The 19309-nt window shown below is 29.8% G+C and overlaps 1 protein-coding gene across 5 annotated transcripts in view; it reads left to right on the top strand.

The window, feature by feature from the left end:
* The window catches only part of kdm4b (lysine (K)-specific demethylase 4B), a 69872-nt gene that overhangs the window by 31214 nt on the left and 19349 nt on the right, over positions 1-19309 (top strand). For 2 of the 5 annotated variants that reach the window (XM_051094912.1, XM_051094917.1), the window contains exons 8-13: positions 5090-5227; positions 11662-11858; positions 12796-13031; positions 13130-13317; positions 13405-13528; positions 18994-19172. In XM_051094912.1, the coding sequence (XP_050950869.1) occupies positions 5090-5227; positions 11662-11858; positions 12796-13031; positions 13130-13317; positions 13405-13528; positions 18994-19172 (1062 nt within the window). The remainder of the gene's footprint in view (positions 1-5089; positions 5228-11661; positions 11859-12795; positions 13032-13129; positions 13318-13404; positions 13529-18993; positions 19173-19309) is intronic. The other 3 variants (XM_051094915.1, XM_051094913.1, XM_051094914.1) reach the window with 3 other exon arrangements.

The following is a 19309-nucleotide window of genomic DNA, read 5'->3' as shown; positions in this document are numbered from 1 at the left end:
AACGGAGAGGGAGACGGCTGAAGTGTTGATCTCAGCAGGTTTCCTGTCTGTCTGTCTCTCTCCGTGTGTCTGGGGACGTTATTAGAGCTTCAGCTCCAAAACTCCTGCTAGCAAACAATCGGCGAGGGTGTGAGGAGAAATTCTGGAATCCAGGAATCCTGCATTAAATCTCATCCGCTTCGCCATTATGTTGACAGTTAAGACCGTATGAAACATAATACTAGACTTAATACCAATATACCATGTTTTTTGGATGCTATACTGTGGTATTCTTTGAAGTACCTTACAGTAATGTTAACATGAACTTAAAATTCACTTCTTTCTTGAATAACCTGTTAACCTCTGAAATAGGACTCTTTATGGAAGGAAAATTTAAAATTGGTTGCAAATTATTTCATGTTGATTTTAAGGGATTTCAAAGTATCTTGTATTATATAAAGTTTTTGTTTTTACGTGACTTTTACGTTCTGTTTTTGGTCTATTTTAGACAAAAAAAAAAAAAAAAAAACTTTAAAGAACTTAAGTAAATGTATAGATATGCGTTTAGGTGTGGATTTGATTTGAAGTTAATATATATATTTTTTTATGTTTATTTTAAATGTTTTTAATTTTTTACTTATTTAATATAAATACATTGATATAAAATAAATAATAAAAATATTTTTTTTATTTATTTTAAATGATTTTAATTTTTGATTTGTTTTATTTAAATTTAAAATACATTTATATACATCAGTGCAAAATTAAAATGCCAGTTTTTTGCCAAGTCATTTGCATTTTTATTAAATATTTTCTAAGTTTATATTTACATTTGTTTATATTTAAATTATTTATTTTTTTATTTAAATTTATTTGTATATTGTCAGATTTTATTGTAATGCAAATTTACAACATTTCACCAAATTTATCTGACTTTATCTTTTATTAAAATTAACTAAAATATTTGCAATTACAATGCAAATGAATTAAAATGGCTGGAGGAGAAACTTTAATTTTAATTCATTTGTTTACAATTTTGTAATGCAAATGTACACCAAAATACCTGACTTTATTATATTTTTTTAAAATGTAATTTTATTTTAAAAGTTAATTTTACTAATTTTTTTTCCCCCTTCAATTCGGTTCAAATGTTTTTTTTTTTTGTTTGTTTGTTTTTTTTTATTTAATTTTAAATAAATAGTACTTCTGTATACATTTCTGCAAACTTCAAATTCAAATTAATTTTTTTTGTATTATTTATTTTAAATGTTTTAAATGTTTTATTTATTTTATTTAATATAAAATACATTCATATACATTAGTGCAAAATTAATTCATTTTTACTTTTAATTCATTTGTTTACATTTAAATTATTTATATTTTATTTAAATATATATAATGTGTTTTATATATTGTCAGATTTTTCTGGTAAAGCAAATATACACCTTGATACCTGTCTTTATTTTTTAATTAAAATTAAATTTTATTTTAAAAGTTAATTTTATTAATTTACTTGACTTTCCCCCCCTTCATTTTAGTTTAAACGAAAATTATTTTTATTTTATTTAAAGGAATTAATACTTCTACATACATTTCTGCAAAATTCAAATGTCAGTTAATGATTAAGTCACTTATGTATTTATTAAATATTTAGTATTTATGTACATTTTCGCAATCAGATTTTTATTGTAACACAAATGTACACCATAATGCCTGACGTTAATTTTTTTAAATTAAAATGTACAAATTTTATTGTAAAAGTTTATTTTATTAATTTAGTTTTACTTTTTTCCTTAGTTTTATATTAACACTACCATAAGAGTGTGAAACTGTTTAAAATATTTTGCTTTATTAATTTACTTTATCCAATTATGTGTGATTATGAAGTTTTTCTGCCATAATGAATACATATACTGTGAAAAAAAAAAAAAATACTTTTTTATTTATTTTAAATGTTTTATTATAAATAAATGTCGTTTTAAAAAGATTTTATTAACAATATTTTGCGTTTGCATTTTAAATATTATAAATAATTTATTTTGTTTAATTTTTGTTCATTTAAAAATATTTATTTATTTTAATGAATGTAATGAAAATATTTTATTTTCAGTATTTTAAAATTGCATTTTAAATATTTATTTTATATGTTTAGTTTTTAGTAATTTAAAAAATTTATTTATCTTTATGAATGTATTTATTTATTTTGTCTGCAAAAAAGTATTATTTTAATTCATTTTAAATGGTTTTACTATTTATTTTAAACGTTTTATTTTAAATAACTAATAATTTAGAGAAAAATTACAATATTTTAAAGTTGCATTTCAAATATATTTAATGTATTATTTAATATTTATTTCTTTATTTTGTCTGAGCTGTAATCGACACACTTTAACACAATATGTAAATAATCAAACTTCGTTAAACGTACGAACAGGCCCGAGGGCTAATTCTACAAAAACACCAGACACGTAACAGTGAAATACGACTCCGAACGGCATTAATGAATCTGACTTTCTTTCTAATGGACGCCAGCGTGACGCTGAAGCGTGACTCCGCCGATCGCAAAGCGAGAAAACGGAGCGAAATGAAAATATTCATTAGCTAAGGCCGGCTAACTCTCCGCCATGCTCCGCGCCTGCACCTTAATTGCGCTCGTCGCGTCTGAAAATGTCTTTGCGGCGTTCGGTCTGGGGGCCGGCGGCAGTCGAGGAGCCCGAGGTCTGAAGGAGACGATGAATGGAGGCAGAAAACGAGAGGGGAGGCTGCAGATTTCTCACAGCAAATTTCTTTTCCCATCAGCCGCTAATGGCTACAGATATTAGCGCTGGAAGCCGGCGCGTTTCTCGGTCTCGGCTGATTTTCCCGCGACGGCTTTTCCTCCCTCTGAAGTGTCGTTTGCAGCTTAATTCAGCGGTTATTGGCTCTTTCATCAAAGTACAGTTCACTGAGTCCTTTAAATGTTGCCTTCGCCCAGATTACTGTAGAGCTCGCTGAAATTAATAATATGTGGGGTAACGGAGCAATAGCTGGAGAAAAATTAAACGTCCAGCACTTCCATCTTCAGAGACACATGCGTCCCGTGAGGATGAGCCGAGAGCTTCATGATTATTAGCACACGTGCAGAATTCACAATAAACTGCTGCAGATCTGCACATTCACACTACAGTTATACAGTTATATAAGACACTTGTGTTTTTGTTTTTTTTTATAAAAAAATATATAATATTTTTGCAGTTTGATTGTTTTCTGATGTTAATAATACCTGACTATTTATTTAAATTAAATTTTATTTATTTACAATTTTTACCCCATTTCTTCTTTTTGTTCACTGATTTGTTCCTCATCCTTTTATAATTTTTTTTTCTCTTGCGTTCATTTTTATTTTTTAGTGTAGTTGATATTTTAATTATTTTTAATTATTTAGTCATTTAAAAATAAAATGTAATAAGTCTTTTTTGCTTTTTTTTTTTAATTGACAACTGAATTATTTTAAATTATTTATTTATCTATTAATTCATTTAAAAATTAAACCTAAAAGAAATTTTTTTTTAAATTAGTTTATAATTTTTCTTTTATTTGTTTGTTTGTTCTTTCGCATTATTCAGTATTTTCACATTATTATTATTATTTGATTGCATATGTAGTATTTTAGCTATTTCTTTATGATAAAACGCTGCACTTTTTACAGTTAATACCTTTTTAATTGAATCAAATTTAAAAGTTAGTCTCATTAATTTTTTTTTCATTGAGTTAACTTTTTATTTTTAAATTATATATTTTTTATTACAGATTATAAATATAATAAGTTGTTTGTTCCTTTTGTTCCATTTTTAATTTATTTGTTAACTTCAGTTTCTTTTAATTATATTATTTGCTTTTGTTTTCATTTATTTTATATTATCGACTTTTTATGTTATTACCTGACATTTTAATTATAAATTAATTTAATTTAAAAGTTAATAAAATAGTAAACAATGTAAGTTAAAATGTAATTTTTTTCCCATGAAATAACTAATAACTAAATTACTAATAATAGTTATAATAACTAATAACAGTTCAGATTCCTTTAATTATATTATTTGCATTTGTTTTGACTTTTTATTTTAGTACCTGACTTTTTAATTATAATTTAATTTAATTTAAAAGTTAATAAAAAAATAAAAATTGTAAAAAAGTTCATTAAAATGTTCATTCGTTTAATTTGACTTTTTTTTTCATGTAATAACTGATAACTAAATGACTAATAGCAGTTATTATAACTAATAACAGTACAGATTCCTTTAATTATATTATTTGCATTTGTTTTGACTTTATTTTAGTACCTGACTTTTTCATTATAATTTAATTTCATTCAAAAGTTAATCAAAAATAATGTAAATAATGTAAATAAAAAAAAAAGAAGTTAAAATTAAAGTTAAATTAAAATGTTAATTTGTTTAATTTTACTTTTTTTAGATATATTTTTCATTAAATAACTAATGAAGTAACAAAAGTAGTTCCTTTTTTATTTATTAATTTGTATTTATTTTTTATTCTACTACTTTAGAAGTTTTTTGCTATAACAAAATGCTGTACCTTTTTTAATTAATTTATTACAGATTATGAATGTAAGGTGTTTGTTTCTTTTTTTTGTTTTAGTCATTAACGTCAATTTTTTTAAATATTATTTGCGTTTAATTTGACACTTTATTACCTGACTAATTTAAAAGTTAATAAAAAGTAATTTAATAATAATAATTTATTTATTTTGACTTATTTTTTTATTTATTAAACTAATGAAAGTAACGTAATTTGTTTGTTCCTTTTGTTCCTTTTTATTTATTAATTTGTTAAAATGTTTTCTTTAATTTGTACTTTTTTTTTTTTTTTCCATATTCTTTTTTTCTTTCGTTTTTGTGTATATGCTAGGTTAGTAGTTTTCACAATAACAAAATGCTGTACTTTTTACAGTTCCCCAACAAGAATTATCATAGTTTGTCATATTAAATTACTTTTGTGGAATGAACAGGATTTTACACTGTAATCAGCACACATAGCGAAAAAACAATGGTTTATTTTTACACGTGGGCCTCGTTGTAATTATTTTAATGTTATTTTCTTTCTGTCGTAGATCACGCAGGAGGAGGGTGAGTTCATGATCACGTTTCCGTACGGATATCACGCCGGATTCAACCACGGCTTCAATTGCGCAGAGTCCACAAACTTCGCAACCCTGCGCTGGATCGACTACGGCAAAATGGCCACACTGGTGAGAGACTGACTTTACGCTCTCAGACTGAACGATTGACTACATGACTCACTTCACTCCTTTCTTTCGTTTCATTCATTTGTGCTTTCATTAGTTCTTTTGCATGCTCCTTTCATTTTTGCTTCTTCACTCCTGATTCAGGATGTTTGCTCGCATTCCTTTACAGTTATTGTTTTTTCTTTTTGTGTTTGTTCATTTTTATTCTTTTGTCAATTGTCAGATTCATTTTTCATTTAACTTTTCTTTTGATTGTTCGTATTGTTCGCAATTTTTTTGTTCTTTTGCTGATTTCTTCTTTTGCCATTTCAGTTTATTTCATGTCTTTCACATTCTTTTAAACTTCTTTCATTTGTTTGTTCATACTTTCTTGTTTGTTCTTTTTTTTCATTTGTTCTTTTTGTTCTTTCTTTATTGCTCTGTTTTCTTTTGTTCTTTTCATTTGTTTTTTCTTCCTTTTCATTAGTTCTTTCCGATCTTTTTGTTTCTTGCTTTTCATTTGTCCTTTCATTTGTTCTTTTTTGTTAGTTTTTTCCTTTTTTGTCCTTTTTTTATTGTCCTTATTTTTTGCTTTTATTTTGTCGTTTTTGTTCTTTTTGTTTGTCCTTTCCATTGTTTTCTTTTTGTTTGTCCTTTTTAATTTCTTTTTCATTTGTTCTTTCTTTTTGTTTGTTTTCTTTTGTCCTTTTCGTTTGTGTTTTCTTCCTTTTCATTAGTTCTTTTTTTTTTTTCTTTCCTTTTATTGTCCTTTCCTTTTTTTGTTTGTCCTTTTAATCTGTCCTTTTCATTTGTTTGTTCTTTTTGTTTGTCCTTTTCATGTTTTTCTTTTTGTTTGTCCTTTTAATTTGTTCTTCATTTGTTCTTTCTTTTTGTTTGTCCTTTGCGTCCTTTTTGTTTGTTCCTTTTTTTGTTAGTTCTTTCTTTTTGATTGTCCTTTTAATTTGTTCTTTTTGTTTGTCCTTTTTAATTTGTCCTTTTCACTTGTCCTTTCATTGTTTGTCCTTTTTGTTTGTGCTTTCTTTGTATGTCCTTTCAATTTGTTCTTTTCGTTTGTCCCTTTTTTGTTGTCCTTTTAATCCATCCTTTGTTTTTTCTTGCTTTGTTTGTCCTTTTTTTTTGTCCTTTGGTTGTCCTTTGTTTTGTTTTTTGTCCTTTATGTTTGTCCTTTTTGTTTGTTTGTTCTTTTCATTTGTTCTTTCTTTGTTTGTCCTTTTCGTTTGTCCTTTTCATTTGTCCTTTGTTTATCCTTTTAATTTGTTCTTTCTTTTTGTTTGTCCTCTATTTGTCCTTTTTATTTCTTTTTGTTTGTCCTTTCTTTGTTTGTCCTTTTAATTTGTCCTTGTTTGTTTTTTATATTTGTCCTTTGTTTTCATTTGTCCTTTTAATCCATCCTTTTTGTTTGTTCTTTCTTTTCATTTGTCCTTTTAGTTTTTCTTTCTTTGTTTGTGCTTTTGACTTGTTCTTTCTTTTTGTTTGCCCTTTATGTTTGTTCTTTCTGTTTGTCTTTTTTTGGTTCTTTTCGTTTCTTTCTTTTTTGTCCTTTTTGTTTGTTCTTACAGTTTTTGTCCTTTTAATTTGTTCTTTAAATTTGTCCTGTTTGTTTTTTCTTTCTTTGTGTTCGTCCCTTTTTTTTTCCGTTTTCTTTTTGTTTGTTCGTTCCTTTTTTTTTCTTTACATTTGTGCTTTGTTTTTGTTTGTCTTTATTTCATTTTTCCATTCGTTCATTCTTTTACTGTAATTCTCTTCTCTCTGTCATATATCCCACACGTTTTTTCCCATTCGTCTTGTGCTCTGGCATTTACAGATTCTTGTCACACGTGACTCACACGGCTGATGATCTGCATGTATTGTAATGATTAGCGATGTGCTGAATGTCGGGTCACAGACGCGCGGCTAATTAAAGCACATGAGCGCGTCTTCGGTTTGATTCTCTCTCGTGTCGCTCGCAGTCCCACTCATTATTTCAGTTCCACTTCTACAGGCGTTTGATGGAGCGCCTCATTAGTCAGAGAGCTTTAAACCTGCACATTCATGAGAAAATACTGATTTCTGGCTTGTTACAGAATGTTTTATCTGCAGTAATGGTGTTGCTGATTTAAATATGCATTTTGTAGCCTACACATATGTATTTACAATTTTGTGCATGAAAAAATAATATTTCTTAATGGTGTTACGAGTTAATCCTTGAATCAGACAGAATAGCACATTAAAATCATTGTGATATTAAATTTTTTTGTGACATGCAAAATTTGGACTTTTTTTTTCCAAGGATACGTTAAATTGATTAAAGTAAAAACAAAGTAAAGACATTTATAATCTTACATTGTAATCTTAAGATTATTCTGTTTCAAATAAATGCTGTTTCTTTAAACTTTCTATTCATCAAGAAATCCTGAAAATTCAGCTTTTAATCACAGGAATAAATTATATTTTAAAATAAGTTCACATAGAAAACTGTTCTTTTAAATTATTGTAATATTTCACAATACAATTGTTTTTTGTCAAATTAATGCAGCCTTGGTGAGTAGATGTCTTTTCAAAAAATAAAATTAATTAATAAAATAAAAAAATAAATAAAAATAAGAAATTAAATTTAATTAAATATTATGCAATGATAGAAACATTTAAATAAAATAAAATTCAAATATAAATTATTTACATATATAAACATTTTTTGAAAGTTGCTATGAGCAGATTTAAAGTAAATTTGAAGTGGAATATTTCATTAACCTAATAATAATAATAATAATAATAATAATAATAAATGAATGAATGAGTAAATAAGTTAATAAACTATTGTTGTAATATATGTTCAGATTGGCTAAATAAAATGAAATATACAAGTATAAAATATATACCTCTAAAATATATATATTTATAATTTTTATCAGTATTTGTAGTTTCTATGGATTTTTTGCCAATTTGCATATATATGGAGTTACATATTTTTGGTTCATTATTAAAGTATTCAAATTTTACTTAAATACTTTGCAATTGGTGCCGTTTAAAGATGTATTTATTTTTTATATGTAATTTTATTTTATTTTATTTAAACTATGTTATTAATTTAGAGTTTTTTTTTTTTTTTGTTAAAATGTAATTAATAAATTGAAAAATTAATTAAAAATAAATAAAAATCTAAATTAAAATAAAATAAATGATTTAAAAAATGAATACTATACATTAATACAAAGATTTACATTAAAAACTTAAATGTAAATGCTTTAAATACATAAAGACATTTTTACAGGTTGCTAAGAGCAGATTTAAAATAAATTTGAAGTAAAATATTTCAATAACAAAAAAGCTACTCTAATGCATATGCAAATTCACAAAAAAAAGCACCTTAAAAGCTACAAAATATTGGGGTTCAAAAGGATGAAAGTGTATTCTCAATCCATCCTTTTATTTTTAATTTTATTTATTTATTATTTATTTTATTTATTTATAATATATATCACCCTCTTGTCACAATTTCATTAAGAAAATGTATCTTGCATACGCTGCAGCATTTTGGAAACAGCCTCAGTTACATTGCTGAAGAATATTCGCAGCATGATTGTACTTTTAGTTTTTGGTTGGTTCCTCTCTTCGGCGCCACTTGTTTTCCAGGTGGAGTCGGATCCTTCCAGTTGGGCTGGAATTGCATTTCTGAGCATAATATGGCAAGCCCTGGAGTTACGCTGCGAGACATTGACATTTCGGAGTGAAGAATAGCGCTTGTTGCTGTTATTACGCCCTCACACACACACACGCGCACACACACACGCACACAGGGTTTGCAATGTTTGTCTTTACTTCAGCTGCAGAATGTTTCTGGTAATTGAACAGCAGCTCCGGCGCGGCGCAGGAAATAAGGGCTCCGTGTAATACAGCCAACAGCAGTTCGCAGGAAAATGACTTTTATTTCCATCCGTCTCTCTCTCTCGCTGTTGATTGAGAGATGTTGATTTGTGCGTTTTTCACTTCGGTCCAAGCCGCACAAGCTCTGCGATTAAAAGCGTGTTTTTTCCCCCGCAGTCGTCGGCGTTGATGATTTAATAATCTCACGTCTGTGCACCTGCATGAAGACTTATTTCATCTAATCATCACGTCTCGTCTCCATCGCATTCATTTTCCTCTCAATCATTGTTTCAGACACGACTCCCATGATGCAGTTCATTTGATTCTCATCTTTTATACAGTTTCATCTGTTTGAACCCCAATATTTTGTAGTTTTTAAGGAGCTTTTTCAATAAATTTGCATATATATTAGAATAACATCTTTTTTTAGTTATAGAAATGTTCTTTGTTTTATTTGACAAAAGTTAAAACCTAATACAAAAAAGTCCAAAAAGAATAATTCATACGCATTTCAAAACTGTCTAGGATAATATACACAAAAAAACCATCAGTGTTTTAGTGCCACATTAAAAAAAAAAAAAAAAAAAAAAACACAAATTACAAGAATAAAGTTGGAATGTTTCGAGAGTAAAGTCGAAAAACTATGTAAGTTGAAATACTTTGAGAGTAAAGTCAGAGAACTATGCAATATTTTAAGAATAAAGTCAAAATACTACGAGAGTAAAGTCTAAATATTTCAAGAGTAAATTCGGAACACTACAAGAGTAAAGTTGAAATGTTTTGAGAATAAGAGTCAAAATATAATGAGAATAAAAGTCGAAATACTACGAGAATAAAAGTCAAAATACTACGAGAATAAAAGTCAAAATACTATGAGAGTAAATTCGAAATGTTTTGAGAGTAAAGTCGAAATGTTTTAAGAGTAAAGTTGAAAAACTATGAAAGTCGAAATACTACAAGAATAAAGTCGAAATGTTTCGAGAGTGAAGTCGTAAAAATACGATAGTCGAAACACTTCGAGAGTGAAGTCGAAAAATTCCGAAAGTCAAAATACTATGAGAGTAAAGTCGCAATGTTTCGAGAGTAAAGTCGAAAAACTACGAAAGTTGAGATGATTCAAGAGTGAAGTCGAAATGTTTCGAGAGTAAAGTCGAAAAACTACGAAAGTCAAAATACTATGAGAGTAAAGTCGAAATGTTTCGAGAGTGAAGTCGAAAAACTACGAAAGTCAAAATACTATGAGAGTAAAGTCGTAATGTTTCGAGAGTAAAGTCGAAAAACTACGAAAGTTGAGATGATTCAAGAGTGAAGTCGAAATGTTTCGAGAGTAAAGTCGAAAAACTACGAAAGTCAAAATACTATGAGAGTAAAGTCGAAATGTTTCAAGAGTAAAGTCGAAATGTTTTAAGAGTAAAGTTGAAAAACTATGAAAGTCGAAATACTACAAGAATAAAGTCGAAATGTTTCGAGAGTAAAGTCGAAAAACTACGAAGGTTGAGATGATTCAAGAGTGAAGTCGAAATGTTTCGAGAGTAAAGTCGAAAAACTACGAAAGTCAAAATACTATGAGAGTAAAGTCGAAATGTTTCGAGAGTAAAGTCGAAATGTTTTAAGAGTAAAGTTGAAAAACTATGAAAGTCGAAATACTACAAGAATAAAGTCGAAATGTTTCGAGAGTAAAGTCGAAAAACTACGAAAGTCAAAATACTATGAGAGTAAAGTCGAAATGTTTCGAGAGTAAAGTCGCAATGTTTCGAGAGTGAAGTCGAAAAACTACGAAAGTCAAAATACTACAAGAATAAAGTCGAAATGTTTCGAGAGTGAAGTCATAAAACTACAAAAGTCAAAACACTTTGAGAGTAAAGTCGAAAAACTCAGTCAAAATACTATGGGAGTAAAGTCGTAATGTTTCGAGTAAAGTCGAAAAACTACGAAAGTCGAAATGTCTCGAGAGTAAAGTCGCAATACTACGAGAGTGAAGTTGAAATGTATTGAGAGTAAAGTCAAAATGTATCGAGAGTAAAGTCGAAACACTTCGAGAGTAAAGTTGAAAAACTCAGAAAGTCAAAATACTATGAGAGTAAAGTCGAAATGTTTTGAGTGTAAATTCGAAATGTTTTGAGAGTAAAGTTGAATTGTTTCGAGAGTGAAGTCGTAAAACTACGAAAGTTGAAACACTTAGAGAGTAAAGTCAAAAAAACTACGAAAGTTGAAATACTACGAGAGTAAAGCCGCAATACTATGAGAGTAAAGTCTAAATGTTTTGAGAATAAAGTAAAAATATTTCAAGAATAAAGTCGAAAAACTACGAGAATAAAGATGAAATACTATGAGAGTAAAGTCAAAATATTTCAAGAATAAAGTCAAAATAAAAAAAAATTACATATTTTTCTGGTGATTAGACCAGCCACCCTGGAATCTCCTTGTTTCAAAAATATTATTCCAGTTGTGTACTAAACTTTTAAATTCGTTCTGATTGGCTGTGATTGTGTCACATATCATCCAATCAGAATTTAGAGACAGAACTGTCAATTTTTTTTCCAATTGTTGACTTTGTTTATTTAGAGTTGTTGGTTTCCGTTTGTCTTCTGCAGTGCTCGTGTCGTAAAGACATGGTGAAGATCTCCATGGACGTCTTTGTCCGCTGCTTGCAGCCCGACCGCTATGATCTGTGGAAACAGGGGAAAGACAACACGGTCCTGGACCACCTCAAACCCACGAACCTCACCAGCCCCGAGCTGGAGCACTGGAGGAAAAACAGAGTCACATACAGAGAGAAACTCCTGCGCAGGTGCCCAAAATGTTTTGTTTTCAGATCTTGTCGCTGCAAATATCTTTTCACGTTTGGTTTTAAGTAAGTTCATTATCCATTTCCGTTGTTTGTCGTAAAGCTCAGGTGAAGTTTCAATGGACCTTTGATCTTTACTGGTTGAATCGTAATATGTAAAAACTATCAAGTGGGAAACTTTTGGGTTGAAATAAGTTCGTTTTCCATTTCCATAGTTTGTCGCAGAGTTTAGGCAATGTTTTATTGACCTTTGACCTGTACTATTTGAATCGTAGTACGTAAAAACTCTCAAATGGGGAAAGTTTTGGGTTGAAATAAGTTCATTATTGACCTTTGACCTTTACTGTTTGAATCGTAATTCGTAAAAACTATCAAGTGGGAAATGTTTGGGTTGAAATAAGTTTATCCATTTGCCTTGTTTTTTTTTTTTTGAGCTTGGGTCAAGTTTTTATTGACCTTTGACCTTTATTGTTTGAATTGTAATATGTAAAACTATCAAGTAGGAAACGTTTGCTTTGAAATGAAAGTTTATCAATTTGTGTGTTTTTTTTTGTTTTGTTTTGTTTTGTTTTGTTTTATTGAGCTTAGATGAAGTTTTATTGACCTTTGACCTTTACTGTTTAAATCATAATACGTAAAGACTATCAAGTGGGAAATGTTTAGGTTGAAATAAGTTTATCCATTTGCATTTTTATTTAGCTTAGATACAGTTTTTATTGACCTTTGACCTTTACTGTTTAAATCGTAATAAATAAAGCCTATCAGGTGGGAAATGTTTGGGTTGAAATAAGTTTATCCATTTTTGCTGTTTGTCATAGAACTCAGGTGAAGTTTTTATTGACTTGACCTTTACCGTTTGAATAGTAACACGTAAGAACTCATGTGGGAAATATTTAGTTTGCAGAAAAACTTCATTATCTGTTTGCGTGTTTTATCGTAGAGCTCAGGCGAAGGTGAAACAGTTCCGACGTCTGAAGCTGGAGGAGGTAAAGATCTTGGCGGAGGAGGGAGTGGACCTGGACATGAGCGAGTACCTGCGTAAGGTGGAGGAGCGCGAGCAGCAGCGACGGCAGCAGAAGGACGAGCGCATGGCGCGAGAGGCGCTCCTCACACTAGAGGCGCTGGAGAGGGAGGAGCAGGAGCAGGCGGAAGCGGAAGCGGCCCTTCGCGAAGGAGGTAAACCCTAGCAACCACATAGTAACACCCCAGCAACTGTTATTACTGAACGTGTGATGGCATTTTCTTCAAATTCCTTCATCTTTGTTGTCGTTCAGCAGGCGAAGATGGAAAAACAGAATCTCAGGATCCTCCACAGCAAAACGGAGAGGAGGAGGAGAAGAAGAAGAAGAAGAAAAAGAAGAAGCCGAAGCATCCCGACGAGCTCTCCTTTCAGCAGGTGTTTGAGCAGTTCGCTTCCACCGAAACTCAGAATCAGAGTAACGGAGCTGCTCCTGGCCTGCAGGTCAGCTCTTTCTCTGACCCTTCTCTGAGGGTTTTTAGGGGATTTTAAATGTTGAGGTAAATTATTGTTAAATGTTTTTGTTCTCAGCCGAGTCCCTTTACGAAGCTGAAGAAGAAAGTTGAGGTGAAGAAGAGCCGAAGACATCCGTTCAGCAAGCCTCCCATGCGTTCGCCTCACTCCATAGTCAAACAGGAAGCTTCCAGCGATGAGGGTGAGTACTGCTTTCTTGATGACATCAACGATAAACGTTAAGCGCGATATACTTTCAGTATGAAATTGAAGTAAATTACAATTTTTGATTCATGAAGCACGAGCAGATTTTGGCGTAAATTGTTCATAAATCCTTTTTATGTTAATTATCAATTCGTTTTGATGCTAAATTTTATGCAAGAACAGAATTCTGAAAGATTTTCATGGATTTGTTTTGAATTTTGACAAAAAGTGATTTTCGTAATTTTATCCTTAAAATGGCATTCTTGCATGCAAAGAAACTCGTCATTACATTCACAGTAACATCTAATTATTATTATTACAAAAATCTAATTATGTTCTGAAGGCAGTTTTATTTGTAATATTTTTACAATTTTTCATTAAGCTTTTGTTAATTTACGTTTTACTTGTTTTTAAAATAATGTCTGTAAAATGGAATGTTCGTAAGCTGTTCTTGCATAATTTGTTCAATTAAATGCAGAATTTTACGTTAGCGTAAATTTGTTGCATGAGTTCATTTTGTTCATTTTTTAAGTTCATAATGGCGTTCTTAAAATCAGAAGCTATTCTTGCATGCACAGAGTCTTATTTTTTGCATGTTTGAAATATTATATTGAAAGTAACTTGCAAAAAATGTAATTATGTTCTGAGGATTGTTCGTAATGTAATATTATTATTTTTTTTATTTTACTTTTTAAAAATTGTTTGTAATGCTGTAGTTAATTTACATGTTTTGCTTGGGTTTTTTTAAATGCAGATTGTAATAATAAAATGCTTAAATCAATAAATTGAATGCGGAAATTTGCATTTAGTATAGTTTTGCTAAAATTAGCTGAATTTGTTTTGTTCATGTTTCAAGTTCGTAATGGCGTCCTTAATATCAGATAATAATTATGTTGTGAAGGTTATTCGTAATGATATTTTTAAAATTGTTCGTAAATCTGTTGTTCATTTACATTTTGCTTGTGCTTTTTTTTTTTAATGCAGTTTGTAGTAATGTCTGTAAAATGTGATGTTCGTAAACTATTCTTACACATTTAGTTGAATTTAATGCAGAAATGTGCATTAGTATAGTTTTACTAAAAACTTTCCAGAATGGTTGTTCACGTTTCAAAATGACGTTCGTAAAATCAGATGCCGTGTGTAAATTTGTTTATTGAAGCTATTCTTGTTCGCACATAATCTCGTTTTTGGCATGTTTGAAAAGTTATATTCGAAATAACTTGCGAAAGAAATCTATTTATGTTCTGAGGGTTGTTCGTAATTTTTTATTTATTTATTTTTTAAATTGTTCGTAAAGCTGTAGTTAATTTACATGTTTTGCTTGCGTTTTTTTTAAATGCTGATTGTAATAATGTCCATAAAATGGAATGTTCGTAAACTGTTCTTGCATAATTCGTTCAATTGAATGCAGAAATTTTGCGTTAGGTATAGTTTTACAAAACATTTTCCAGAATTTTTGTTTACGTTTCAAAAGAAGTGCGTAATGACGTTCTTAAAATCAGATGCCGTGTGAAAATTTGTTTACTGAAGCAATTCCTGCATGCACATAATCACGTTTTGCGTGTTTGAAAAATAATATTCGAAATAACTTGAAAAATTTAATAATGTTCTGAAGGTGGTTCGTAATGATATTTTTAAAATTGTTCGTAAAGCTATTGTTCATTTACATGTTTATTTTATGTTTTTTTTTTTTTTTTTTTTTTTTTTTTTTTAAATGCAGTTTGAAATAATGTCTGTAAAATGTAATGTTCGTGAGCTATTCTTGTATATTTAGTTGAATTTAATGCAGAAATTTGCGTTAGTATAGTTTTACGAAAAATATGCCGGATTTTTTTTGTCAAATTTCGAAAGTAGTACGTAATGACATTGTTAAAATCAGATGGCGTGTGTAAATTTGTTTATTGAAGCTATTCTTGCATGCACAGAAACTCGTTTTTGGCATGTTTGAAAAATTATATTCAAAATAACACATAAATAATATTTTTTTAATTAAATGCAGATTGCATAAATTATTCTTGCATAATTCGTTGAAACTAATGCAGAAATTTCCGTTAGTGTAGTTTTGCAAAAAAATTGATCTAAACTTCCTTTGTTCGTTTTTTTTAAAAGACGTTCGTAAAATCAGATGACGTGTATAAATTTAATACATACAACAAATAGCGATTAGTTCATAAAGCTATTGTTAACTTACATGTATTGCTTGTGTTTTAGAAATGCAGTTTGTAATAAAGTCTGTTAAGTTGAATGAAGTTCGTAAAACGATTTTTGCGTAATTTGATGAATTTGATGCAAAAACTTGGTAATGACATTCTTAAAATCAGGTGACGCATGTAAATTTTGTTCTTGCATGTACAGCAACCTTTCTCTCATTTTTCAGAAATTCAGAATAACGTATGAAAAAAATGGAATGATGTTCTTAAGGTTGTTCGTACAACTTTACAACTTCATGCAAATGTGCGTGAATTGAATGTGGCAATTGATGTAACGCTAACTTTGCGAAAGATTTACCTTAATTTATTTTGCTCCTCTTTAAAAGATAGCTTTAGCAATGTCAGTCGTAAAAACGTTAAATTGTTCTTGAAGCCATTCTTGAATTACATGTTTTGATTGTTTGTTTTTTTTTTAAATGCAGTTCGTAATAATATCCATAAAAATCAAATGACGTTCGTGAAACCATTCTTACTTAAATTGTTGAATTTGCGTTTTACGAAAAAATGTACCTAGATTCATCTGTTTGTTTCATAAATGATAGTAGTTAAATTTATTTGTGCATTCATTCATATATAAATGGTAAAAATGTAAAATCGTAAGTCGTAAAATCAAACAACATTAAACGTTAAAAAAAAACGTACAACTCAGAGACATTTCATTAGTTTGTTTCATAAATTACTTTCATAATGACATTTTTAAAGGATGTGAAAAAAATGGAAATTTTTATGTATTTTCGTATGATTTCTTTTTTTTTTTTTTAAAGCCAATAACCTATTTGTTTTAGTGGAGTAATATAAGAAATACTCCAGTTTTGTCGTCACATGTAGTTCAGGAGAACATAAAAAACTTGGCATGCTAAATAAATGTCTGATGGCACATTTTCCACTGAGGAACAAGTTGTTAAAGTTAGATATGTTTTTGCAATATGAATGTTTCTAGAACATTTCAGGCTGGCGTTTCATTTCAGATTGTTCTGGTTTGATGGGCGAGATGTTGTTTTGTGTTTGTTTGTTGTGAAAGCGTGTGCTTGCGAGCACAAAGAGCAAAAGCAATAAAGTATGAAAGGAAGCAGCCACAAACAATCAGCGCTTTATAAGACGGCGGCTGAAAGACCGTTATTGATTTGTCTGTGCTGCGTGTTATGAACAGACAGACAGCTGTAAACCTGCACCGCCCGCTGTCACTGTAGGGGGCAAAATACAGGACAGAGGGGCATCAAAACTCTCCAAAAATACATCTTCACCTGCTGTCTGTAGAGTCACAGCTCAGAGAGGGAGGACAGCACTCATACTGAGCCGTGTTTCACTTCTATATAATTAATTTACCTGTAACCTGTGTCTATCTATCTGTCTATTTATCTAAACAAATGTCTATATATCTGTTGGACGAATATATGTGTGTCAAACGAACATGCAAATGAATATCTATCTCTCTCTCTGTCTATCTATGTATCGAAATTAATGTCTTCCTATAGAACAGATATCTAACAAATACCTGTCTATATCTGTCTATCGAACGTATGTCTATCGAATGAACAAATGAACAAGCGAATGACTGAACATGTATCAAACAAATATCTGTTTATCTATCTGAACAATATCCATCAATATTGAACGAATTAATATATATCTATCGAACAAATATCTATCATGTGTCTGCCTATCTGTCTATCAAACGAACATATCTATATTGAATGAGCAAACAAATATCTATCAAACAAATGTATATGAACAATCTTTTTCAATATCTAAACGTCTAATATCTATATCGAACGAATGTCTATCGAATGAATGTTTGTCTATCTGTCGAACGAACAAATGAACAAGCGAATGACTGAACATCTATCAAATATCTATCTATCATCTATCTATCTAACAATATATATCAAACAAATATCGATCTGAACAATATCTGTCGAACAAATATCTATTGAACGATCTATCGAACGAACAAACGAACATCTATCAAACAATTATCCGTTTCTCTATCTGAACAATATCTCTCTATTGAACGAATATCTAACAAATATCTATATATCTGATAAATATTTATCTATCAAACTAATATCTATCATTTAAACACGTATCCATCTATCTGAACAATATCTCTATATCAAACAAACAAATATATATCTATCATACAAATATCTGTCTGAACAATATCTGTCAAACGAACAAATATCAAACGAATATCTATCAGTCTATCAAAAGAACAAACGTATATCTGTCAAATGTCTATCTACCTGAACACATCTAACTAAATAGCTATCCTATTTATCTACCTATTGAGCAAATATCTGTCTATCTCGAATGAATATCTGTTTATCTATTGAATGAATGTCTATTCGAATGAACAAGCGAACAAATGAATATCTCTGTTTCTTTCTATCTACATCTATCATCTATTTATCTAACAAATATTTATCCATCTATCTAAACTGTCTATCAAACGAATGGATATCTATTAAACAAATATCTATCTACCTAAACGTGTCTAACTAAATATCTATCCTATCTACCTATTGAGTAAATATCTATCTGTGTGTCTGTCTGTCTGTCTGTCTAACAAATATTTATCCATCTATCTGAACAATGTCAATCAAACGAATGGATATCTATTAAACAAATATCTCTCTACCTAAACAAGTCTAACTAAATATCTATCCTATTTATCTACCTATTGAGCAAATATCTATCTGTCTATCTATCTGTCTATCTATCTGTCTAACAATATTTATCCATCTATCTAAACGATGTCTATGAAACGAATGAGTATCTATCAAACAAATATCTATCTATCTGAACAATATCTATTTATCTATCTATATCGAACAAATATCTATCTATTGAACTAATGAATATCTATCAAACAAATATATATCTGAACAATATCTAACGAACAAATGAATATCTATCTATCAAACAAATATTCATTTATTTATCTATCTGAACAATATCTATCTAATGAATATCTATTATCTATCGAACAAATATCTATCGAAGGAATGAACGAACAAATATCTATCAGTCTGAACAATATCTGTCTACATCGAATGAACGAATATCTAGCAAACAAATATCTATCTAAACAATATCTATCTATAGAACGAATATCTACCATCCATCCATCCTTGTCTATTTGTTTGTCTAGTAAAGATGTTTTGATTGTAAGGTTTTGTTCAGTGATTGTTCTCGTGTGTTACTCCTCTGATGTGTGAATCTCACCTGTCGTCTTTTTTTTTTTCTCTCTCAGAGTTGTACTCTGGGCTGCCTGTAGGTGGCGGCGTCCAGCCGGAGGCCAAGAAGTCTGAGGAGATCGCGCTGTGGCAGAACCGCTCGCCAAACTTCCTTGCCGAGAAACAATTCAACGCCGCGATGGCGACCATCGAGCCACACTGCGCCATCTGCACGCTTTTCTGTCCGTACACACAGGTAACGTACACACTGCACACTGCAAAATACCGAAAGAGCCTTTCATAATCAGACTTATGAGTATCAGCACAAAATCTGGCCCACTTTGGTGCTTTTTTGGACCAATTAGACAGAAAGTTGTTTTATTTCTCTAGTTT

Source organism: Labeo rohita, chromosome 22 (genome assembly GCF_022985175.1).
Source record: "Labeo rohita strain BAU-BD-2019 chromosome 22, IGBB_LRoh.1.0, whole genome shotgun sequence".
Taxonomy (NCBI): Eukaryota; Metazoa; Chordata; class Actinopteri; order Cypriniformes; family Cyprinidae; genus Labeo; species Labeo rohita.
Note: the sequence above shows the minus strand (reverse complement) of the source record. Positions and strands in the feature narration are given on the sequence as shown.